At 35.0% G+C, this 25,924-nt stretch overlaps 2 protein-coding genes across 3 annotated transcripts; both read right to left on the bottom strand.

Annotated features, from left to right (window-relative positions):
* Positions 1 to 8,038: 8,038 nt before the first annotated feature.
* LOC148280589 (uncharacterized) lies at positions 8,039 to 12,158 on the bottom strand. The gene is made up of 2 exons (XM_088228150.1): positions 10,960 to 12,158; positions 8,039 to 10,595 (listed from the first exon to the last, which is right to left on the bottom strand). The coding sequence occupies exon 2, from the start codon at positions 10,223 to 10,225 to the stop codon at positions 8,162 to 8,164; it is 2,064 nt and encodes a 687-aa protein (XP_088084276.1). The 5' UTR covers positions 10,226 to 10,595; positions 10,960 to 12,158; the 3' UTR covers positions 8,039 to 8,161.
* Positions 12,159 to 14,536: 2,378 nt separating this feature from the next.
* Positions 14,537 to 24,614, bottom strand: LOC148280588 (uncharacterized). Of its 2 annotated transcripts, none has more exons than XM_088228153.1 (6): positions 24,415 to 24,614; positions 22,808 to 23,018; positions 21,582 to 21,727; positions 18,290 to 18,413; positions 16,780 to 16,958; positions 14,537 to 15,066 (listed from the first exon to the last, which is right to left on the bottom strand). In XM_088228153.1, the coding sequence occupies exons 1-6, from the start codon at positions 24,465 to 24,467 to the stop codon at positions 15,000 to 15,002; spliced, it is 780 nt and encodes a 259-aa protein (XP_088084279.1). In that variant the 5' UTR covers positions 24,468 to 24,614; the 3' UTR covers positions 14,537 to 14,999. The 2 variants fall into 2 exon arrangements, with proteins under 2 accessions (XP_088084279.1, XP_088084280.1); XM_088228154.1 differs by lacking the exon at positions 24,415 to 24,614 and adding an exon at positions 24,042 to 24,094.
* Between the last annotated feature and the right edge of the window lie 1,310 nt (positions 24,615 to 25,924).

Here is a 25,924-nt window from a genome sequence, read left to right as displayed (position 1 = left end):
TGTTTTGGAATATCGACTAAGAGTCCAGTCTCTTTTCCGATTTGTTATTTTATCACGTCTTTTTTATTTTCCACCTTCTGCTCGTCTTCTCATCCCCTAGCTTGCCATTTTTTTTATTTCTCTTGTAGGAAATGTGTAAGGCGTGAAGCGACGAAATCTGCAATTCCTTTCTCCCGAATATTAATGTCTTTCATTTCTTTCCGAGAAGCACCGCAAATATAGAACTTTGATGAGTATGTTTCTGTAATCGTGCTGTAAATTTTACCACCAACCATTGTCAGCATCAAGTTATGCTGTGCTTTTATTTTCATTCCATTTATGAAAATTTTATTCGAAACGAGACGTTTTATTTGATCTTCAGTTGAAGCTATCTGTAGCCGTGTAAATTCAGCAGTCTCCTTTTTAAATGTTCGTTTTATTGGTCGACATTCTTTTGTTGAAGAAGGTCTAGGGTTTAGTTTATTCAGAAAAAATGTAAATAATATTACAACGAAATACATTTTTTTAAATACTCGATGACTTTTCTAGTTTTTTTAATGTAAAAATATGTAGACATCCTTTTGACAGTGCACTAGAATGAAGTAAGGTATTTATTAATTTTACGTAGATTAAACGCAATTGGAGAAGCCGTGTAAATAGAATTCTCCTTTGCGATTTAAATATATTTTTTCTAGCGGACAATTAAATTATTTTTTCCAAAACGTCCAATGTGAGCTAGTGGATTTTGCAGCCAACAATCTATAAAATGTACTCGAACCAGAGAAAATCAATATGTAAAAACACTGACTAACCTGGTGTTGAGTCTTCTTCTTTGTCGGCGATCAGCTCACGCGCTAACGGGGAAACTGGTGATCGGGAAAACTGCATGCAAACATTGTTTGGAGTCTGGAGGCGGCACGGCGGATGATGATTAATGGCGATGGATGATAAAATGTTCGCGGCGTTATATTAACTTTTACGGCGAGAAATACTTTTCAACAATTAGAAAGGCGTGCCAACATAACTTGTCGAAAAAGCGAAGAATAGCGCGGAGGACGAGCAGTGTTGCCAACCAACAAAATGTCCCGCCAGGCGTGGCAACCTCACAAATCAAAATTAGCCAGTATCTACTTACATGCGATTCTTCTGGCTAAAATACATTGAAACAAATTATCGACTCAACCAGCAATGCTCATCTTAATTGATAGTTATCATGGTTTTGAACTTAAATAGTAACTTAGAAAATAAAATTAAGTAAAATAATACACACACAATACATACTAAACCTATAAAACATATTTTTACTTACTTGGCTGAGTATTTTATCATAATACGTTATTAAATTTTCAGAATTTATCTACAATATTTTTCGAATTTTATTATGAAATACACGATCACGTGCAAATTCCAAAAAAGTTATCAGTTTAAAGCAAAAAAGTTAACAATATCATGAAAATAATAAAATATCAAACTGTCAAAAAATGTTTTTACCTACATAATTTGATGAGATAAAATAATTTTTCTCTTGAAAACAATATTATGAAGTGCATTCTTTTTTGGCATTCATTTTAGTGACATGGTGCATTTTCATTAAAACACAACAGTGTTAACTGTCAATTTCCAAAATACAAATATATAATGACTCAAAAGCCAGAAATCAACAATACGGTAGTCAGCAGTGTTATTTATAGATTTTACCTATTAAATAATCACCCAAAAACTATCTATCTCTGTCTGTCTCATTCCGGTAAAGACGAACATACAATGTAAAATAATATTTTTTTAATTGCTTTGTCTTGAAGCGGTATATTTTACGCATTTGGTGGCAAATCTTACAATTCGAATGACCGACTACAACCTGTTGAAGTGGACCTCGGCTTTAGGCTCAGTCGGATAAATCCACAGGCGTGGCTTCTGACCCCTTCACCATATTCCGCCTTTCTTTCCCACAGGTCTGATTTCACGTGTCCGAGGTACAACAATTAGATGGTAAATAAGAAATGAAAATCCAATTTAAGATAAGCTCTAATGGAGCATGTATATTTAGACAAACAAACTAAAATTAGTAATAATTCTTCAGACAATGCAGATCGAATAACATCAACTGAACGATGTAATACTTTATGAACAGTTGATGGCATAGTGTACCATCCATAAAGGTTAAGATATTGCTCTTTGGTCACACGCACATAATGTTCAAATTTAAAAAAAATTATATTATGTCCTGAAGCTAATGTACATAAAATTACGTGAAATCTATTGATCAACCCTGCATCTATACCCGTTATTTCTCACTCTTTCGTGCTGTTGGAAAAATCGCCTTGCCGTGTTACTGTCATTTGAGTTGCCAAACCCAGGCTTTGGATAATCTACAATTAATCCCATTTCAGTTTTAAAAAGTTCCTGTAATTCTTTTTTTCTGTTTAAAATGTTTTTCTTTGCTTCTTCTTTGACTTTCCAGTATTTGAGTTGAATTCAATAAGCAATATGCAAAAAGCATTCAATTTTTTTTTATCTAGGCATGTTAATGTAGCTAAGCCAAAGGAAAAAAATTCTTGTCGAGGAACTCTATTAAAACTAATAGAGCTCATTTCACTGGGTTTGGCGCCACAAATATAAAAGGACACGGTGAACTTATTTTCAGCCAAAACGTTGCAAATTTTTCCATCTACCATTGTTAAAAGAATTTTAAATCTTATGGACAACACTACATCTCCAATGTCAACATTAAAATTTTCAAGTTTTTTAATTCCACCTTGAAGTTTTTCGATTTCAGACTTAGTAAGAATATCAGTCTCTTTGGCGAAAATAAATTTAATAGGACGACAACAAGAGGTTGAAGAAGGGCTTAAATTTTGCCAAATTACTATATTAGGGTCATCATTAAGCCTTAGTTGTATTGGAACGAATGTCATAATAAATAAGAGTTCATCTGTTGCATGCTCTGTGTGAAATTTCTGTTTATAATTACTTTGTCCCGAGCTTCCATCTTCACCCCACTCGCATATAAGAGTAAGTAAAGAACCTGATGGAACTCTTTCTTTTTACGACTTCGGATTGTACATTTAGCAGTCGTTCCACCGTATGATTTAAAAATGCTTGTAGCTGGATTTCTGCACCAGTTTCCGTTATTTTAACGAATTCCTCGCTCAGGTAACATGCTTTTTTTGCTTTTCTTAACTATAAAATGCCGGGTATATGTTGGAGTCCGCTTTTATGAAATTTTTACGCATAACTTTGTAGGCATGAGAAGATAATTTACAGTCAACGTATAAACTTAGCACTTCCTCAATTGTTAATGCCCGCTCTTTGTTTACGTTCCCTACGTATTTTTGCCACTTCGTTGGGAGTAGCTTCTAAAATTTCCTTTAGGAGATCGGCAACTGTGCGTTTTCCTGATGCCTAAATAGATACCTGCGTGGCAAACGAAAGTTCGTCAGATGTCCTCGTACTCACTAAATCACGCACTTTTGTCCTTTTGCACTGATCACTGCATGCCCCAAAATCCTTTGCGGTAGACTTAGATGGTTCATTCATGTCTACTGAAGGACTTAGTCGAAAGTTTTCACATATCAAAATATTTTCACTGCCGTTAAGCCACTCAATTTTTTTAAACAAATCTATCTAGTTTACAGCCAAATACGATCCATTTTTTGCTTATATTTAAACAAATGAGCTTAATTTGATTTTTTAACTGTTTTTCACCTCTTGCACCTAGTTCACCGACTTCAAATTTACTTATAATATTATTTAACATTCCTTGAAGCCTTTCTTTCTTCGTCAAATTTTTTCACATCACGTACAATTCTTGCCTGGAAATCTTGTATCTGGTACCTGTAAAATAAAAAAATAAGAAAGATGCAACTTCGTGTGGTAAAAATCGAAACTGTAATGAATTGACAATAAATTGGTAAATTGAAAAATAAAAAAAACTATCGTGCTACTTTGATATACTCTCCAAGATAAATTCTCGAGAAGTTAGAAATTGATATTTTTTTAACTACTGAAAAACACATAAGTTTTTCTTTTAAATACCTAAATGATATACATTAAAATATTAGAAAAAAACTGTACAACATACCTTCCAGTAAATTTTGCTTGCAATACTGAAAAAGTCAGTCAGTGTGAGATTTAATACAGGCGTAAATTTTCATGTCATCAGCAAAAGAGATGTAATTATAATAGTTAAAACATTTGTTTATGTCATAAGTATATGCATTAAAGAGTAAAAGGCCTAGGTGAAAACCCTGTGGTACATTAGAAGGTATGGTTATGTAGTGTAATTTGTAGACTTCAATAGTTGCCTTTTTTTACGTATGATGTAAAACATCTGACTAAATCCCCGTGGATACTCAGGTACCGTAATTTATTTAATAAAATTTTATGATTCACCCTGTCAAATGCTTGGAATAGTCAGTGTATATGATATCTGTCTGATTGTTATTACGCATGGTTTGCATTGCAAAATTTGTGAAAATTGTAAAATTTTCCAGAACTGACCGTTGTTTTAGGAAACCGTGTTGTTGATTTGGGATATGTTTCAAAATCAGGGGATATATGCGAACATAATATATTATTTTTTCAAACAGTTTATTGAATATCGACAGAATTGAGATTGGGCGTTACTTTTTGGCTAGACTTTTTGCTCCTGACTTGTGAATTGGAATAACGAGTGCTTCCTTAAACTTCTGAGGAAAAATTGCTTCTTTTAGCGATCTGTTGAAAACTAGAGTCAGCGGAGTCATGAAAGATTGTGCACAGCGTACAACAAATAGAGGTGGAATTCCATAGCTGCCTGCACCTTTCTTTACGTCGAGCTTAATTAAGTAGCTGAAAACTTCCATCTCATTTAAAATCATAGATCGAGGGTTGCTACTTAAGTTTTGAGATAGACGAGTAAAAACAAATATTTATAATCGAAAATGGCTTTATTGTTTTTCAAAATATTATCCTTGAAGATCAGCATTGCCCACTCCTGTGACCCACCTCCTTCAGACCTCTCTCTTTGCATTGGCGATGCCTTTAAGATAACCTATCACTATCACTGGAAAGATGCCAGTTGACAGCGAATCATTTACTAAGATTACAAGGTGATCTGCTAGTTGATCTTTACAGATCCCAAGGATAGTAGGAGTAACACCATCGAGGCCAGGGGCTGATTGCTTCTTAAGTTTAGAAATAATATGTTCGATTTCAGATCTGTTTGTTCTGTACATAAAAAAGGAATAATCACCCATGGAAATGTTACATATTGTATTTATGTCATCAGGATAAGATGCAATAGCATTTGCCAAATTACTGCCGACTGATATGAAAAACTTGTTAAACTCTGTACAAATTTGTTTTGGTTCATTTATCTCAGAATTATTTACCAAAAGACAGTTGATTTCCGTTTGTTTGCCCTGAGGAGCATTTGTGAGGGTGGAGTTAATCGTTTTCCAAGTTTTTCTAGGATTGTTGACACTTCCTTTAAAAATATCAGTAAAGTAACTTGCTTTTACAAATCTTCTATAGTTTGTCACTTTATTTCTAGGTACGTTTTTCAAGCTCATTAATGAAATATCGGAAGGATCTCGTTTCCACTGTTTAAAAATTGAGTTGCGTTCTTTGATAAGCGAGTCTAGTTTTAAGTCAAACCATGGGGTATTCCCTTGTTGTCGGTTACCTAATTGTGGTTTACGTTTTATTTTACAGGAATCTAGTATGGTCTTAAAATGTTCAATAAACTTTTTATAATTACAATTAATGTTATCTTTTGTGTTATATGGAAATTTGCTAGTTTCTAGATATGTTTTTAACATAGCATTGTCAATTTTTGGACTCAAAGGTGATGGCGCAGGTAATCGGTTGTTCAAATGCGTTTTCATGCTATTATAATGTTCTAACTTCAAAATGTTATGATCACTGAGTGGATTGTCAATATTTGAAATATAAGACAATAATGGGCAAGATATAGACAAGATAGAATGTGATCGATCAAGGAAGCATTAGTTTCAGTAGTTCTCGTAGGAAATTTCTTATTGCATATAAAAAAAATTATAAGATTCTAATCTATTAGTATACACTTCAACACTGAGAAAGTCTACTTATCGATACCTTAATATGCAATTTTGCTAACTCCATAAGTAGTAACTTTCCAGGGTGGACAAAAAACTGTCCATTTTTACTGAATTAAGTTATATATACGATTTATGAGTTCTAATCCATAAATGCGATTAAAAGACATTTTCTGAACACAATTTCCATAGAATATTTCGAATAATTGAAATTTTATTGTATTTATTGGAGATAGTAAATTTAATATTGAATAAATAAAACTCCTTGCATTCATATTTGGAGTTAGCAATTTTTATAGTTTTGATTTAGGTGTATTATAATAAAACATTTATTTATACTCGTACATAAAAACCAGCATAAAGGAAAGAACTTGATTTATTATGAATAATGGAAAAGTAAAATAATGTGAATAATATATATTATATGACATAGGTAAGATTATTGTGTCTCGTGTGGTAAATTGTCAAAAAAGTCATGGTAGTCGTTCGGAATTATAATTTTTAATTCTTGCAGATCATTGAATTTACGTAATGGAATCTTGATTCTGGTTTGGTGGAGATTGTTCAGATCAGTAATAGGTTTTGGTAATACATTTAGAGTTTTTCTTTGCGGCAATTCCAACCAAGGATCTGAAAAGTTGAGCTTGTAAAAAATTTTGCCATCGGGTCTGTATGATAAAGCTTTTATATCAGTGACCTGAAATGAACAAAGTAGACATTTATTAGTAAGCATTTTGTCAATAAAATGTTGTTATAAATAAAATAGTGTTATTCATCTCATTCTTGCAATGTAATTTAATCAAATACTGGATAAGTAAACGGTATTTACCTTTGAACCACCTTTGGATCTTCCTGGTCTAATTGATTTGTAAAATTTGACCTCTTTAAAATCCTTGAAAAATGTATGTTGTAAGTATGTAACATCATAAATTGGTGGAGTTTTTTTTGCATTCTTGCAAATCTGATAGTACTCAGCTGGGACGTAAATAGTTCTGCCTTTCAATGGAGGCGTGCATGCTGTCTGCCTCCATTTGAGTGTGGCCCACTTCTAAATATTTTTGTATTATTGTACAATTATGTAATACTGAAATATTAAGAAGGGCATTGGCAAGAACAGCATTCCTATTCTGGTAAGTACAGCCGTCACTATAGAATATTATGCTTGCTCCTTCTACTTCTATTTTTGGAAACACCCTTTCAACTATAAAACGACAAATAGTTGTAGCAAACTCCTCGGCATTTAAGCCTCCTGTCTCGTTCCAAATAAAACAAAACCCTTCATTAGTTTTTAAATTGAAAAAACAAAGGTTGTGTACACACAACTTTGTTTTATAATATAAGCTGGACACATTTGATTTGGGAGCTAGAAGAACAGCCTGCAAATCCATTGCAAACACATACGGTTGATTACCTTTATCGTAGTTTTTCTCAGCTCTAGCCTCTTCTTTCCTTTTTTGATGAAGTTCGTATTCTGCCTCACTTATGTGATTTTCTTTGAAAGCAGCACATTTTGTACAAACATCTTTTTTCGGTTGAAACAAAGAAGTGTTACACTTATCCAACTGTTTGTGGAAAGCGCCAAATGAAAGTGGTGACTCAACCTTACTTGGACACCAATCTTTTTTATAAAATCTGTACAATTCTGCTTTCGATTTCCACTCTGGCAACAAATATTGTTTTGTTGTCTTTTTACGACAGTAGTGGGACTCCATTTTCGGCAATGATTCTATGAAGTTCAGGAGGTCATTACTGGATGTATTTTTGCTACTATAAGTTTTTGTACTTTTGGTAGATGCATTAACTTTACTCTTCCAATTTAATGCAGTCATGCGATTCAAGTCCAGGGTGTTAGTGAACATGGTTTTGCAAACTCTAATATCCATTTCATTAATTCTTTAAGAATTAATTAATTAATTAAGAATTAATTAATTAATTAAGAATTAATTAATTAATTAAGAATTAATGAAATGGATATTAGAGTTTGCAAAACCATGTTCACTAACACCCTGGACTTGAATCGCATGACTGCATTAAATTAGAAGAGTAAAGTTAATGCATCTACCAAAAGTACAAAAACTTATAGTAGCAAAAATACATCCAGTAATGACCTCCTGAACTTCATAGAATCATTGCCGAAAATGGAGTCCCACTACTGTCGTAAAAAGACAACAAAACAATATTTGTTGCCAGAGTGGAAATCGAAAGTCAACACACAGACGGTAATCGCCAGTTTTCTTTTTTACAAGAATAACAGGCGATGCGTAATTTGAATTCGATTCTCTTATTATGTTTGCGTCTAACAAGGCTCTAACCTTGGAGCGAACAATTTCATTTTCTGCATAGGATAAACGATAAGGCCTGTAAAATATAGATTTATCTGTAGTCAAACTAATTGACATCTCTGCCATATTGGTGGTCCCCAGATCGTACTCGTGATCTGCAAACACTTTTGTGTGTCTATTTAGAACTGTCAACAGTTCATTCATACTATCAGATGGTATTTTGCCAACTTGGATATCTCCTACTCTCACTCTCATAATACTTGTATGTGGCATTTGGCCTGACATGACTCTCATAGATGTATTCTCACGGTTAACTTTTTCTCTCGGAACATGTTCTGCACATAAGTCAGCACGAGTGATGACTTGTCCTGCACTCCATTGAATTCGTTCGTGACCCATATTGGAGACAGACATCAATCCTCTCTCTCCAGTCATGATGGTGGCTGGTAACATGTAACTTATCTTACCTAACTCAAAGTATCGTGGCTTCGTACAAACCGTACCTCCAGCATTACCTTTAATAATCACCGGAACATATCTCGATTCCCCAACATCTATCACAGTATCTTCCTGCAACTCCACTGTGATGCGAGGATCTTCGCAAACATCCATCTCCTCTAAGTGGTGTGTTTGATCCATTTCTAACCGAGCCATGCCTTGACTAACTGTAAATATTACCTCACTGTTATTGATGACTGGCTGCCCAACAATCAGATCTGCATCTCTCATATCTGCATCAGATACAAGTGCCCTTGTATCCATCTCGATCCCGTCTATCTGAAGACGGAATATTACTTCACCTAAGGAGAAAGTGATACCTCCAGCAAACCCAATAAGAGGCTCAGTTTTTACTGATCTCCTTAGCTTCAAGGCCTCTGCTATTTTTGATGATAATATATTTACCTGGCTGCCACTATCCAAGTACACCCTCACAGCGTGGTTGTTAATTTTGCCCACTTTATAAAATATATTATCTGGCTTTCCGATCAACATTACCTTTGACTTCTCCGGGACTGACTTACGACAATCTTTGGCCAAATGTCCCCGTTTCGAGCATTTGGTGCAAGCCCTCTGGTCCCGCAGGCGGCACTCCTTCGAAATGTGCCCCCTCTTCCCACAGTTATAACAGGTCACCAGTGGGGCTGGCAGCACACGAGAAGACCAGTTACGGCTATCTCCAAATGTCCTTTGTGGGGCTGATCGGACAGCACCTCTGGTACCTGCACTTCCTGAAGGCGTCTGGTACCCATCCAGTGAAGACAGGAATCCCGCATACAATTCTTGCGGAGTCGAGCACTGGAAAGCCTTGGCGTTCGCCTGCAGCTCGACTGGTAGACCACGAATGATGCAGGATATCGCATCCTCACCGTCTATCTTGCATCGGTGCACCAATGCGAGCTTGGCGTGGAAGTAGTGAGTCATGGACTCTCCACTGGTCTTCTTCCTCGCCACTAACTCCTCCAAGACTTCCGCAAATTCATGCCGTCTCGGAAAAGCCCTCGCAAGCTTGACCTTCCAGGCGCCCCACGACAGATCGTAGTTGTCGAGCCGGTTGAACCAGTCTCTGGCTTGACCCGACAACTTGGACTGCATGAAGAACGACTTGGTGTAGTCGTCCCATCCGTGTATGGCGCCCAGTTGGTCGATCCTGCGAAGCCATAAGACGACATTAGTGCTCTTGTCCTCGGGACTGAAAGGAGGAATAATGTTTTCCCCTCGCACCTGCCCCAAAGAAGACGACGCGTGCCTCGGCGGCGCAAAATGGATTTGCGAGAAATAGCTCTGCACCATCCCTTGAAGCTTCTCCTCCATCAGCTGCCTTAGGATGGTGTTCGCTGACTCCCCCTCCGAATCTCTATCCGTCTCGAGCCGCTGACGCTGAGCCTCCTCCGGGTGGTAACTATCCATTTCCGCACAAGTGTTCTTATCCGAAACTTTGGCAATTAAATTGTCCGAAAATCACGAATAAGGCACAAGAAATATTAAACTAAATAATGTCCTACACGATGTGGCGAAAACGTCCTAACAATCGGTGGCATACACAAAAACAATCAACAGGTTGTAGCGTAGCGTCAGTAAACAAAGAGAACAAAGGCATACACAATTTAACTCTCGATTTTCGCAATTTGGATGAATCCCACTTCTGAATTTATGACGGTTCTTAAATAATAACACAGTTTTTATTAGTAATTAAATAGTTTATTTATCAATTATCGCTCAATTCACACTTATCGGACTTTGCACAATTCTCTCTCGATACCAAGCTTTCTATCCTCCCCTAGCAATTTGTAGTGGCGTCACCAAGCTGGCGTCACCCCAGCCCTTAGTAACACCTGACATCTAGTGGTCGATTATGTAAGCTTAGACCCCGGCGCCAAATTCGAATTCTTTGGCGTCATGGGTCGTAAAGCTAGGGTTTCCTAGGACAGCGGTGCCCGTATTTTAGGCCGTAGTGAACGGTGATGCAGTGGACAGCCGTCGTAAAGGTGACTAGAGTGTGGTTTTCTAGGAAAACGGTGTTATCAACACCATTTAACACCGTTTTCATAGGAAACCACTCTCTAATCACCTTTACGACGGCTGTCCACTGCATCACCGTTCACTACGGCCGTTAAAATACGGGCACCGCTGTCCTAGGAAACCCTAGCTTAACAACATATAACATTCCTGTAGTGTGATCTTCGTAGGCAGATTTCTAACATCATAAGATTCACCGCACTCCTTTGCGAATTCCTATACAATCTTATTACATGCTGCTTCACCACGACTTTAAAAACTCGCTGATATAGCAGGCCACGACAATATTAATCGGTCAACAGCTCGACCTAAACTCAACCTTCTAGTTAGCCCATGTCGCAAAACTTTTCTATATTCAATTTCGTATTCTTCAAAAAATGATAGCAATTCTTTGGTACATTTTGCGCTGTTCAAAAATTCGGAATAAACTTTCATTGTCAAGTTTCCCACGTCGTATGGTAAAGCTTTGATTGCGTTTCTGCCAGCGTTGTGAAGAACGTGACTGTTGCAATTTGCCTTTATGACTTTGGTATTAGAATATTTATCAATTAATTTTTGGTTAACGGAATTGTGAACACCGTAATTTACCGATGCATTATCTGCAGATAATGCAGATAGAAAAGTTGCGTCTAAGCTATGTTTTAGCATAAAATTTTCAATATTCTCAAAAAAAATTGTAGATGTTTCGTTTGAATCTTTAAAAAATCCATTAGTTTATTTTGAATTCCCTTTTCATGGTCAAAATATCGAATGACCATTGGATACATTTTTTGGGAACCCTTATTTGAAGCGTTGATAGCAATCGACAAGTGAATACCATTTTGAAATGGAGATTTTTTAAAGTCTTGTATAGTTGATTCTATTGATTTTGGTGCTAAGACATTCAAAGCAATAGCTTCAGCTTTGGTTCTACCACAGTGAACTTTTTGTGGTAGTGGAGAATCTGAATAAAGAGAGGCATTTAATTTAATGCCAACAATAATTAACCCCCACCCAATTTAGGTTCACTCTGAAAACCTCCTCTTTCTAGCGTAGTGTGGTATCAAAAGGCACAAAATAGAGTCAACGTTGAAAATCTCAAGTCTGTAAAGATATAGCGTTGACTCCCGTTTTTACGTTTATTATTCTAAGGGCCTTACTTATAACCTGGTATAAAGTTACCCCTAGGCATAGTGGTAGAATAAGGGCGGGAAGACCACCCTTACTCTAACACTATAATAAGGATGGAATTCCCATTCGTTTTCCACCACAATGCCTAGGCGTAACACTATACAAATTTTCACCTCTCCAGTTGGGAGGTGAAAAAGCCAAAAAAAAAAAAAAACTAAGATGAAGAAGAGTAAAATGGTTTGATTGATGTACCGTCGTTACTGGAACAAGTGGCATTCAATGTTCCGAACCGCCGGTTGCGAAATAATGATGTGCTATTCCTCGATCAGCACATCACAAACTATAGCTTGCATGCGCCTATGTCTCGATCGTGTCATATTGTAAACAAGAGACAAGATTTGGACTTTTTTGTGCACGTCTTTCTAGATCTAAAAAAACACAGAAATATACCAGGGTCTCGATTATGATACGAAGATAAAGACGTCATACCTTCACTTTGACGGTATAGTTGAAGATAAATTCCCTATAGCGATTATAAAGATATACTATCGACCCCCCACCTTCAAGTTTTGGGTACGTACATCGATGTGAATCAAGGGGAAGCGTACGTCACGGTACACATATCTACGCTCTAAAATGACATAGCTTCAGTGTTACGTCATAGTTGAAGATAAAAGTCTCCCGACCGACTACAGAGGTATAGTACTGATAAAATACTACCGATAGTACCATCAAGTTATGATGTAAGTACATCATTTTATACCGATGGGTCAAGAACCCCTCGATACGTTTATCTACGCATTAAAAGTTTCAGAAATTTTGTTCCACGGAGCAATTTTTCCTTTAATTATGATTTATTAAATTTCTTAATTGTTTTGAGGTTGGCACTTTTTTTCTTAAAAGCCTAATAAAAATATGAGAGAAATAAGTAAGTTTTGAAGTAGAATTAAATTCCGACATTACTGTCACTTTTATAAAACGAACGCCTAGGTTCTTTTTAGTTTTTTTTTGCACAACAACAGGCCAGGAGGCCAAATTACAGTTGTGAATTACATCACATAACACCCAGGCTTGAGAAAAATCACATTTATTTTTTTTGTGTTCTCACCGGGAATCGAACCCGGAACCTTCCGTGTGTAAGTCAAGTGTCTTGACCACTACACCGCGGAGGCCGCCGTAGATGTGAAAATAATGTCGCTAGGTTCTCTCCTATTAACAAATAAGAGTATCTAGGCGTCATACACAGATTATATGCGCCAGAAAGTTACCACTCTAAAAAAATAATTTTGTTATTTTATTTTTTTCATCTGTTTTACTATCTTTCCGAGTGTATGTATTGAGACGTTATAGGAGCCGGCTTTGTAGTCGATCGATAGACACATACAGACGATCGTTAAGCGTACCGTCTAGGTGATTTCCAAAAGTCATGCAAAATTCATGTTCAAGCGAGCATTTTTTGCTTGAATTAAGATTTATTGGAGTTTGTAATCGCTCTGAAGTGAGCGCTTTTTATTACAGAAGCCTATTTAGAATATAAATGAGAACTATTTTAAATGTTAATGACGTAAGGAACGCGGACTAATTATTTGCGGTCATTCCATTGGCTTGTTTCGATCATATGATGTCGATATGACAAGTAGGTAGAACATACCGAGGTAAGATACAGATAGTACAGAAGTTAAGTATACCGTCTCGATATATATATATATGAAGATAGCGTTCATAATCGAGGCACAGGTCTTGTCTCTAGGTCGTTATTTTTATCGTCTTTGCTTTATTTTTTTAGTTGTACTTTATTTTGACCGTTCTTGTATACAAAAATAAAGTAAATGTACTGTACGAGTCCGTGAATAAATAATAATAATAAAACTAGTTGTAAAGGTGAACTTTTCTACCGTTTTTTCTATTACAAACATTATTTCTGAATTTTAAAGATTGCTGAACTGAATTGGAAAAAGGTTATTTGTTTTGAAGCATTGAAATGTTTTGTGCCTAAATATTTCAGTTTTAAATAATATAATTATTTGATTGATCTGAATTTCGCCTACATTTACAATATTTTTTACTTGTTCTGGCTTCAAAACATTTACTTTACACCATACTTATATTTAAGCATATTTCGTTATTTTTATCAATTTTTTCGATTTTTTTATTCTTTGACGTACGTGTAAAAACCCCTAAGGCACATTTTACTCCTGTTTTTAAAACTGTTATTTTGTTTAATTTACGTTTTTATTACTAAGGTCCCGTGCGAACGAATTTTTAATAACCCCATGTTAATGTGCTAGTGCTGGTAGTGAACCAAGTAAACATACAAATTTATTTTGTGTTGGTAGGCACACTAGAATTATTTTTATGAAAACTTTTTGTCACGCACACATGAAGCGGAGGTTATTAAAAAAATTAGTGAACTACATGCATATTAATTTTTTAAAATTTTTATTTTATTTATTTTTTAAGGATGCTTTCTGATAGTGTATATTTTTTTGTTGTTTTTTCGTTGAATTACAACATGTCATTTATTGTTGTAATTTATTCACTGCTGATATTATAAAAAATATGTTTTTATTCTTGTTAAGAAAAACCCTTTCACATGTGTAAACAATTTTATTTTATACAAGTATCTACCTAATATAATTAATTAAATATGTGAAGTAATATTTACTACACCTAGCGAGGATAACAGTGTGTAATATTTTTGCTTGTAATTAAATTGTACATAATTGTATTGCACTTCATTTTTGTTTAATTGTACATTTTTTACTGTCTTGCACACATAGCATATTGTATTATTTACTATAATAAACGCCGTTTTTTGGCACTGAACTAAACTGAATAATTTTTTCAGTTACACGGACTTACACTGGATAAGAAAATAATTCAATTTACGATCACTAATTTTTATTTAATTTATTAAGAACATAAGAAAGAAAAGGTAATAATGAAAATCCCCAATAATCGCAGTGTTCCGGTACAAGGACTAAGGAAACGCTTTAGGAGGTGTTCACATAATTTGTTTCTTATAAGTTTTCGTTTTGAAAATACTGAAGCGGATTTAATCCATTTTGATTGGGTAGTAAATTTTTGGATTCGGCAGTGGTAGTGGGTCCTTGCATTTGCATCTGAAATTAATGTAAATTGATTTGTTTACTTTGTTTATTTATTTATTTACATACATAAGTCTATTGTGCATTATTTGAGACATAAGTCCCAACTCCATGGGACTAAAATTCCTGTGTTGAGATGGGACTAGCAATTAGTTGACATAGACACATGAGTATATCACCACAAATATAGGATCAGAAACATTTTTTTTAGTGTATAAATATATATATATATATATAGATATGCATATTTATATATATATATATACAGTACGGCCCTAATTGCTTTCGAAAAGGCTGGTCTGAAGGTCACGAAAAAGTCAATAAGATATTGTTTTAAATTAAATATTACAACCAGAATTATCTTCTTTATTAAAAAAAGAGAATACAATTCTATAAAAAAAGGCTTCAACTAAAGTATTTCAATTTTTTTTTTTAAAGTATTATCGAAGGCATAATTTTAAGTATAAATAAAGGAAAATGTCACAAAAACGTACATGATTTAAAATACTTGTATTTTTTTTCTAAAACCAAAAATAAAATTTGGCCGCCGCCACTTTTATGTTAAATTATTATCTTCAAATTATTACAACAAATTTTTGTTCAATACTTAGTCTTTATTGAGATCCCAGATACCTAAGTTTAGTCTAAATTTGAAATGGCGTAATCTGCCGGTCTAAAAGTAATTATATTTTAGTTACATAAAAATTTTAATCATATTTTTTAACAGAAATACATTTAAAACATATTGTTTTTATCTAATTTACGTTTTTTTGTTTTTTTATTATTGCCCTATTTAAAAAAAAAACATTCGTTTTAAAATGGCAAAATCGTATGATTTCCTAATTTTGCGTTCGTTTTTCCCGACTACAGCCTTAACTACTTTCTTGAAAAAAGTTTTTGTCCTTGAGAGCTTAATACGCTCTTCCAAAATATTGAACACTCGGTGCGATAAATGAGAGATGTCTCTGAGCAAAAGTCGTACGGGTTTCGGGTATGACATAATTCGTGCTCTGGGAAAACCCCGTACGGACATTTTGCTGAGACCTCTCCTTATTGTTCGACCAGAAGTGTGTAAGTGTATTTTCAATATCAATATGGATATTATGGAGAAATGTTTTTAAACATAACTTTAAATTTTTTTTTTTTTAAATGTCACTAGACAAACGCGACATGTTTGGCATTCATAATTGTGACGTCAAGACTCGTGAAGGTTTCTATAGAAATTTGAATGGTTAGGTACAAAGTTCAAAATTAACATGAATCGTTACGTATTAGGAGCGTGGCCAACGTAATAACCGTTTTTGCAGGAATTCAAAATTACATTTTTTTTGTCCTAATAAGTAGCAAATATGTTTTTTTTACTGGACAGTGTTTCATAGACCCTTAGTACTTTGAAAATGTAAAAAAAACAGTTATATTTCCCTATTTTAAAGTTATTTAGTTTTACTAGGTACTCAAAGTACACTGCCAGTAACATTTATATCTTTTGAGACTCGTTAAGTGTTTTGTAGATACCCGCCTTTTGCTTTTATTTTATTCGTATTTTTTAGTTTTTTGTCAATATTTGTATTTTACTTATTTTTGCATATTTTTTTCAACTCCTTGTGATCATTGCAACTCGCATGCTGTGGACAGTTATTATTTTGCTTTGTATGTGTCGATGTTAGTTTACAATAAAATTAAAATGACAATTTGGTTTCTATTTTGTAAAGAAATAAAATAATTTACCTATTATCTATTATCCTGGCACACAAGCCAAGAATATGATGTGGAGGATCTACTTTGTATAGCGATTTTCCTGTGGCTTCGTCTATATAATCGCTGTATGGCATTTCTCTCAACATAATCCACCCCTCGACTGCTAGTAATCTCCAGAGGAAGTCATTTACTGCTTCTCCAATCACCAACTGTACATAAAGATACAATTAAAAATATATTTGCTTATTTATCGACTAACCTTAAGGCTGTAGTCTGATAAAAAGTAAGGAAATCATTCGATTGAAAAACCTTTTTAAAACGCCATTCTTTCAGAACCGCGCTATTAAAATAATAAAGTAAATCAACATTAGATAAAACAATTATTTTCTAATATATATATAAATATACTTAAGAGTTTTTTATTACTAAAATATATTTAAAGTATTTTTCGTTACGAGGTTACGCCTCTTAACATTTTTAGTAAACCTTGGTACATTAGTATTCTCGTATAAAGACAAACTCTATTTTTTTTTATCAACCTTACTTATTTTAACCATATGATTTAAAAAATAAAAATATTTTATTCAGAAAACATACAGTCATACATAATAAGTATTAAACACAAAGATTTTCAAACATAAAAAGACCAATTGAGTTTTCATTCATTATCTAAAAGATGTAAACATTAAATGTGACAAAAAATAAATAATTAAAAAACTTAAGTGAAAAAATAATAATTAAACAATTAACATTTTCGTTTTCCATGGAGGTTATTATTGATAACGAATGAAAATACCGAATGCACACTCCGAGCCATCTATGTACACATTCAAGAGCGCATACATATACACACATGCATACGCAGATCTACATGCATCTACATATAAAACCACATCCTTTACATGCGATACATATACATAGCACAACATCCCAAAAAATCAACTCCATGAAGAAATATTCTGTACAAATGCAACGTGCAGTTAAAAATATCTACATTAATACGGAGTTCATTATAATGTTTACAGGTACCTACGTCTAATAAATGAATTTGAATTTTTATGAACAATAATTTAGGTATGGATTTTTCCTTGACGGAATTAATATCAATGTTAGATATTTTTTCAACAGAGATCCCGTCAGGGAAAATCCAGAATTTCTGTACAATTTGGACATTCTCAAAATTTTGTGAATTCAAATAGCCACCGAAAATATAATATTGTTGATTTTTCCCTGCACTTTGTCACCAATGGTTATGGTTAATGGTTACATTGGTAAATGTCCATTCTCTCAATAGGTCAGTAATTTAGGAATGTTTTTAAACCTAACCCAAGACCCAAGAAATATTATCACCATTGGAAGTTATTATCATTATCCTGTAGAAGTTTTTCGGCATAAGAACAGTTTTTGTGGCATTTTGCAATTATCTTATAAGTGAAGTGAAGACTTTTTGTCTGACTAATGAACTAGAAACTAGACGATCGATAAGTACATGCTTTGGTTTGTTTTGTGAACAAAGGTGATTTTTAAAAATAGTTCTTACCGGATAGTCTAATTCTTGTGCCATTGCGGTAATTTTGTCCACCAACATTTTTCCAAGACCCGATCCACGGTATTGTCTTGTAGTTGATAGCAGGCGGCATTCCATAGCCCTGTCTATTCCAAACCTAGAATTGAAATAAGTTAAGTGTAAAGGCTGTGTAAGCAGACAGCTTTAAAAAAGAACTAAAAGTGCGGCTAGGAATAGCAGGCGCCACATTCAACAGTATGAAGGTTGTCTTGAAATCGGATATTTACTCAGTGAAAACAAAATGTCGCCCACAAAACGCCCGCATAACACCTATTCTCCTCTACGGATGCGAATGCGATTTCGGCCTGGGCGTTCAACCAATACAAATTTGATGGTGTTTACGAATTTTGTCACTAAGTCACTCGACAAAGGTGCTCAAGTAGACTGTTCGTACAACGATTTTTCCAAAGCGTTTGATAAGGTAGATCACCAACTTTTGCTTCTGAAACTTCAGAGGATTGGCTTTAGCGACATTCTTCTGAAGCTATTCACAAATTATCTTACAGATCGTAAGCAATATGTGTCATATGGACTGTATCAATCTGAAACATTTAATACCTCTTCAGGGGTTCCTCAAGGATCTAATTTGGGACCATTGTTATTTTTAATCTTTATAAATGATATTGGTAAAGTCATAAAATTTTGTAATTTTCTCTTATTTGCTGACGACCTAAAAATTTTTTGTGAAATACTGACTTCTTCTGATTGTATTAAACTTCAGTGTGACATTCAAAATATAATTCAATGGAGCAAACAAAACAAATTGTTCTTCAATGTTTCCAAATGTTTTGTAATGGCATACACAAGAGCATCCAAAACAATATACTATCGTTATCTCATGGACGGAGTAAGACTTGAAAGGGTTTCAACGTCCAGAGATCTCGGGGTGTTGTTTGATGCTCAGTTATCTTTTAATCTTCATATAGTTAATCTATGTAATGACTCCCTTAAAATGCTTGGTTTTGTTCTTAGAAATGCCAAGATCTTTTCTAACACTCAGATTTTGAGGACATTGTATAATTCCTTGGTAAGAAGTCGTTTGGAGTTTAGTTCCATTATTTGGTCGCCACATGAGACTCGATACTCTTTGATGGTGGAGAGAGTGCAGAAAAAATTTCTGCGCTATCTGTACCTTAAAGAGTGTGGATATTATCCTTGGCTCTTCCCAACTGACTTTTTACTGGGAATGCTAGGCTATCAGTCATTATGGAGGAGGAGGGACGTTCATTTGGGTGTTCACTTTTTCCAGGTGATCGGTGGTCGCATACATAACTCAGAAATTCTGATGGATGTAGGTCTGTTCGTACCTGATAACTATCTTCGACAAAGACAGCATCGATTGTTTTACCTACCGCGATGCAGAACCAACCTGCCAATGGTTATGCCGGTTGGTAGGGCAATCTTGCTACTTAATCGCATCGCCTCGGATGTCGACATATTTCACGACAGTGGGCCTTCCCTTAGGAAAGCACTTTCTAACATTTAATTTTTCTTTTTACATTTTGTTATATTATTTTAATAACATAATTATCTACTGTAATTTGTGATCTATTATTGTATTTAGAATGAATTGGGTCTTTTTCTGTAATGTTCTAAATATCTGAATAAATAAATGAAATGAAAATGAAATGAATCGTGGCATCGTGCTAGGGCCCAAAACATCAAAATTCAGAGTTTTGAGGATAGGTGTCTTAAAAGAATCTTGGCTGTGCGGTAGTTTGACTTTGTAAGGAATGAAGTAATAAGAGAACGGACGCAGTAAACTCCGGTGACAACTGTCATCAAGCGGAGGCGATACGGTTGGTTTGGCCATGTGCTGCGGATGCCTCCTGAGAGCCTTAACCACGCTTGCCTACTTTACAAGGCGCCGGCCTTTCGAGGTCCTGGACGTCCACTGCTGACTGTTCGTCGGCCACAAACCTGATTTGGGAGGATGCACAGGAGCTGGCAGCCAACATAGATGCTTGGAGGATCTTTGTGGATACCATATGCTCCAACTAGGGAGCGAACATGGAATGATGATGAAGTTTAACGGCTTCTTATATTACGGCAGCTGTGGATTGTAATGAAAGCTGTTGCTTCTCTATGAAGATTTATTTTTGGAAGATTAAAGTTAAATCAGGAGGGCTCTGGTATGGCAGGGAACCGATGAACACGACTGAGAGCGACAGAGAAAGACAGCCGTTATTATATTCACTGCCTTTCTTCTGTAAGTAGATCAACATACAAACCAAAACATTAATCTAATGCACATCGTTATTTAAAAATGATTGTTTCTTTAAATTCCATAAAGACAACTTGCCTACATAATAATGTGTCTCTGCCACGAACTGTAACTGCGAGATCTATGTATGCAGAACAATAATTGGTAATATCTGAATTCCAAAATAAAAAAACAACAGGACATCATTTTACTAACAGATAAAAAGAAAAGAACAAAAGAAATTAAAATTCAGTCATGGCCCTGATAATATTGGGCAGTTAACAGAATTATATTCGACTGTCTATAAAGAAAAACCGATATTTGTGTACGAAATTATTTAATGTATCTTCGTCGGTAACCTATAATTAAACATGTTTACAAGAAAAATAAGGTATGCATATTCTGATACAGAAAACTTAATTTTACTCCGTAGATAAAATTGAAGATAAATGTCGGGGCCTAGGAATACAAAATATTTAAGAGAGAAGTAAAAAAATGTATTGATAATTATTTTTTTATTTAGCACTCATTCAAAACATAGTAAATTTTGTAATTTGAATTTCATCTAGTTAAAAAAACTTGGCCACCTTTTTTTTGGTCCCAAAATCTCTGAAAGCATTTTAACCTTAAACAGGCTGGAGATGTTTTGTTTAGTCCGAAATTATCCTTTTCTGCCAAGATTTCAACGATCTTTCAATTAAAACACATGAATTTATAAAATTATCAATAGATTTCGTTAGATCAAATTATTTGGCAGTGTTGACAACGCTGGACTAAAAGCCTATACCTGAATGGATAGGTCGAGTCGACGTCAGGTGATACAAGACTGTCACCCGCAGCAGACCTTAGGCCGAGGAAGCGCAGGCTTAGTCATCTCGCTTCTTAAAATATACTTGCTGATTAAGTAGCCCCAAAAAGGTCCTTTAGACATCGAAAACCGACCAACCTAATTTGTTTCGAAGCCTCCAGGAAATTTGTGCATGCCATATGTCCCTTAACCGACTGCACACGGCTCGACTATAATATAATTTCTTGTTTTGTTTAAAAGATCAAAACATTTACCTGTTAAATATATCCAAATCAAGTAATAATTTTAGGAACATAAAATCCATTTTTTTGTACCGCTCGTTTGTCGATTTTTTCATACTCTCTATTGCTCCAGGAACAGCATCTGGTGTTAAAATACCATTTATTAGCACTCCTGCAAACTAAGATGAATAAATATTAAAATTTTGTTATAATAAACACTGCCTGTCTTTGAATAATCACATCTGCTTATTTGTTTTTTGATAATTTAATAAATCCTTTGTAAATTTAGCCTCGTTACTTTAAAAGATAACCAAATTAAACAAACAAAATTATAAAAGGGAAGATACGATTACCAAACCAGAATAATTTTTAAATAAAACCAGTCAATGACAGGTCATAAGCTTCCTTAAATCATCATCACTTCCCCATTCATACACAGTGGTCCATAGGGTACTGCGTCGATACAACAAGTTTGAGCCCTCTTAGGATTTTATCTAAAAGAGACTAATGTCTCACCAGAGACAAAGGAAACGACTTTGACAGATACCTCAGCCAAGATAGAGGAATCATTAGAAATGTGCAAATCTAGGCATTTACCTTATGACCTGTCATTGGCTGGTTTAACCAGCCCATAAACCCCGAAACCAGACAATAATAGGTATGCGTAGTAAATGCCCGTAAATGATTAGATTTCCACTTTCCTCAATTATTCCTTCATTTCGTTTTCTATCAATAGTAGGTAGCTATTAAAGTTATTTCCTTCGTCTCTGTTCCGATATCGGATTATTAGTAGCGTAATTAATGTTTTGCCGAAGAGACAGACACGTCTCGAAACCAGCAGTCATGAAGTCGCTTAGTGGTTATATACAAATATTTGCTAACATTAATTTGTGTTAATATATTTAATTTTAAAAGGATTCTGATGTGAAGACGATAAAACCGGTCACTAGTTATTTAAAATTTGTAAATTTAAAGATGTATCACTCGTCTTCTATTTTGATAATAAAATTCCGTGCGTTTAAATCTTTATTAAGCCTACGTTAACGTGTTAGTGCCTGTCGGTGAACCAAGTAAACATAATTTTTGCTTGTGTGAGCACGTACATTTGACTGCTTTATTTAAAAACTTATTGTTTCGCACACAGCACACATAAGAAAAGGTTATTAAATATTAAAATGGACTGTATATATTTTCGTTTACTTGTGTTTTGTGTTGTTTTATTGTGAGACCTATATTATTTGAATATTGTAAAATATTACCTTTCCATCGTCCAAGGCTACCATGGATACTCCTTCCTTGATACTGTTGAGGTAAACATTATCCAGTTCTACTGGAGCTTTCCCCTCTCCAACCAGCCCGGCAGCCTTGTATAATGGGACATCCGAATAAGACACCTCTCGGAGATGGTCCATAACTTCTTCATATCTGTCTTCCAAAAGTGGCTCGAAGGTGATGCGACTCAAGCTGTAACTGATATGGTCTGCTTTTTACATAACGAAAATTTACATAATTACCTAGATTCCCGTGTCCGGGCGGTTTTGTCTATCAAACCCTAGAATAATGTTTACGACTTTAGCTACTTTATATCTGAGATCCCAGGTTCAATTCCTGACAAGCACGACCTGAAATATTTATTGAATGGGTCGGTTTTCACTTCAGTATTATGAGACAGGCGTAAGAGTGATCATCCTGCCTTCATGTATATTAAAAGTGATTGCTGATACCTTGCAATTAGAGTATCATTATCATTCGCGTCGCGTGAAGGTCAACCGACAAGATGGAGCGGCACAGTCACTGAATTATCCAGAATCATCACTGACGAATGCCTATAGAAGAGCACAAGACCGTTCCAGATGGAGGGAGACTGTCCACAGGCGAGCCATGCCTGGAGTCAGGCGTAATCACCATCCTCAGACATGAGGCACGGATTGAAGAGATCATTACAGTGTCTTATTCAGCTGGTGGTGCTGATGAGGGAGTTATATTTATGAGTTTTACAAACATAAGATGGATTGCAAAAGCTGAAAGTTCAACGTTTCGATTCAAAAATGTTTTGAAAGATAGGGGCATATAAAAAAAATCGGTTTGTCAAAGTTCAAGTATTTTCCATTTCTGCTTGCTGTTAAAACGTGGAGTGAAAAATGCATGCTCTAGAGATGTGGTAATGACAGCTTTCGCTGAGAATACGATTGTCGTACGTACAAGTCATACAAGTCTCAAATCTAGTTAGACAGATTCTCCAATGTCTGTTTAAAGGTTTTCTTTGCGCACTTCAATCGGAGGGGAGATTATAGGTCAACCAATAAAGAGGCAGCACGCTGGATAGTATAAGAACTGCCACAGACTCTTCAGTGACTTCAGCTATCCGTCGAACCAAGTCAAAAGACCGCAGCAAGAGTATGGTCGACAGTGTTGGAGATGGAACGACAAATTGGATAGGTTGGTACTAGTCAGCGGCATAAAGGGAGTAATAGGAAGAGAAAGAGTACTAACACACTAGATCAACCATATCAGGACTGCGACTACTTTTTAGAGACTGCTGCCATCTGCCTATTTAAGTCGAGGGACAACTAGAGCCGCTGACAGAGTTGGAGCTGGAGATTTCAATTGAAATCCTTGTTGTGCTTGTAAGAACTAAATAACAAAGGAAACTTATTTTGTATGTATACAATTAGTGTAAATGTAAAGGTTCATATTACTGTAGCTATGGACTGTAATGATAGAAGTCGCTTCTTTGTAGATTAAAGTTAAATACGGAGTTTTCTAGTACTGCAGGGACCAATAAACACAACAATTAGGCACTGGAACCTACCCAAAGAGGAACATCAAATCTAAACTGTCAATACCGTATTCAAATTAAACTTACTTTCTTGAAGCTGTCACTACGGGTATTAATGTCCTTTTTAGAATAGATAACATGATTGAATTAATATATATATGTATTAATTACTATATTTACTATTCTGGAGAACTTATTAACATTTTACTTTACGTATAAAATATAATGGTTTTAATGAACTCGGAATAAAAATCTTTATTACTTTGCTAGTGTTAATTGACGACTGCTTAAAAATGTAAATTACTCTTTATCTGTAAAGCAGTTCATAAGGGCTGTATTACGGAATTTCTCCACCTAAATCAAAGTGAGAAAAACTTGTATGGTGTGATGATTCCAAGTGATCATAATATATAAATAATACTGATCACGATTTTCTTGGTTTTGACTCTCCCTTCCCGGTGATGTGTAGGTAGTACACATTGCATCTAATAACTTTAATAAACATAATAAATTCTAGGTTAAGATTTTCGGTATTTCCCCTTTATACATTTACCTATGCGTTAAATAATCAATACTTATTGGTATCAGAAAAAGCAAGTTATCGAAAATCGGAGATAAATTACCAACACCTACAATAGTAAGTTAACCGATGTATCGCAAGTTATTGAGTATGAAATATAAGAGTACCGAATATGGAATTGTCTCGCACACTCTTTACGTCTCACTCTCGACCCTATAGGTATATTCGGGAGCGAGAGGCAATTTCACGCATCACACGCGCAAACAGCAGTTGCCGGTGCCTCTGCCAAACGCAAGTTAGTAGCACTCTGAGTTCCGACGGGGGAGGTTCTTTTGCCCGCGTTGCGAGCATGGGCTAATGGTTTCTTCCGTTTTTAGAAATTAAATAAAAAAATATTGTTAATTTTGACTTCAACTAAATACGCCCATGAGTATTCCATTTTTCCGAGAAAATCTCAAATACACACAGCGGTCCATGGAATATCCATGCTTGGTACTCGTATAAACCTAAGAGACTGATACCCGTATGCAGAGACAAAACTTAAGGTAAGGAAAGTACATTCTAATTTCAAATGCAGAGAATAACCCGAAAGTGAAGACAATAGAATATACTTTCCTCACCTTAAGGTTTGTCTCTGCATACGGGTATCATACATGAGGAAATTAGAAACAAAACCCGAGTGGATATCATGGATTGCGTCGCAAGATCAGATCGCACTTCAGAGTGGCAATGGGCAGGACACGTTGCGAGACAAAACCCCTCAAGATTTATGATAACAATTTGCGTCAAAGCAATTAACTTTGCCGAACATGTTTAAGTAAATTATTATTTACTTATATATATACGCCCAATGGGCATTTTTATGGACACATTTATACATAGAAAATTATTATAACAAAATTATAAAAACTCAATGGCTTATAGTAGACTTTGTGGGAGTGGAAGCGGGAGAGAGTGATAAAAGTTTTTTTTATATCACCCGTCGATGGGAGGAGTGCTTTCCCGAAACTGTAGTCGTGTTCTTGTAAAAAAATAAAAATTGTGTAACACTATTAACAAAGTTTTATTTTAATAGTA

The sequence above is a fragment of the Micrasema longulum genome, unplaced genomic scaffold, assembly GCF_059751315.1.
Source record: "Micrasema longulum isolate JH-2025_06_02 unplaced genomic scaffold, ASM5975131v1 h1tg000564l, whole genome shotgun sequence".
Classification (NCBI taxonomy): Eukaryota; Metazoa; Arthropoda; class Insecta; order Trichoptera; family Brachycentridae; genus Micrasema; species Micrasema longulum.
The sequence above is the reverse complement of the archived record's forward strand: the minus strand, read 5'-3'. Positions and strand labels throughout refer to the sequence as shown.

Bases quoted from the DNA above. Each gene is read 5' to 3' on its own strand.
- LOC148280588 (XM_088228153.1), bottom strand. From the start codon at position 24,467: ATGTTATCTATTCTAAAAAGGACATTAATACCCGTAGTGACAGCTTCA. The intron at 16,959-18,289 runs GTAAGAACTATT...CTTTATGTACAG, and splicing joins CACAAGAATTAGACTATCCG to TTGGTGATTGGAGAAGCAGT. The intron at 15,067-16,779 runs GTAAATTATTTT...CATTAATTTCAG, and splicing joins GCCAGGATAATAGATAATAG to ATGCAAATGCAAGGACCCAC.
- LOC148280589 (XM_088228150.1), bottom strand. From the start codon at position 10,225: ATGGATAGTTACCACCCGGAGGAGGCTCAGCGTCAGCGGCTCGAGACG.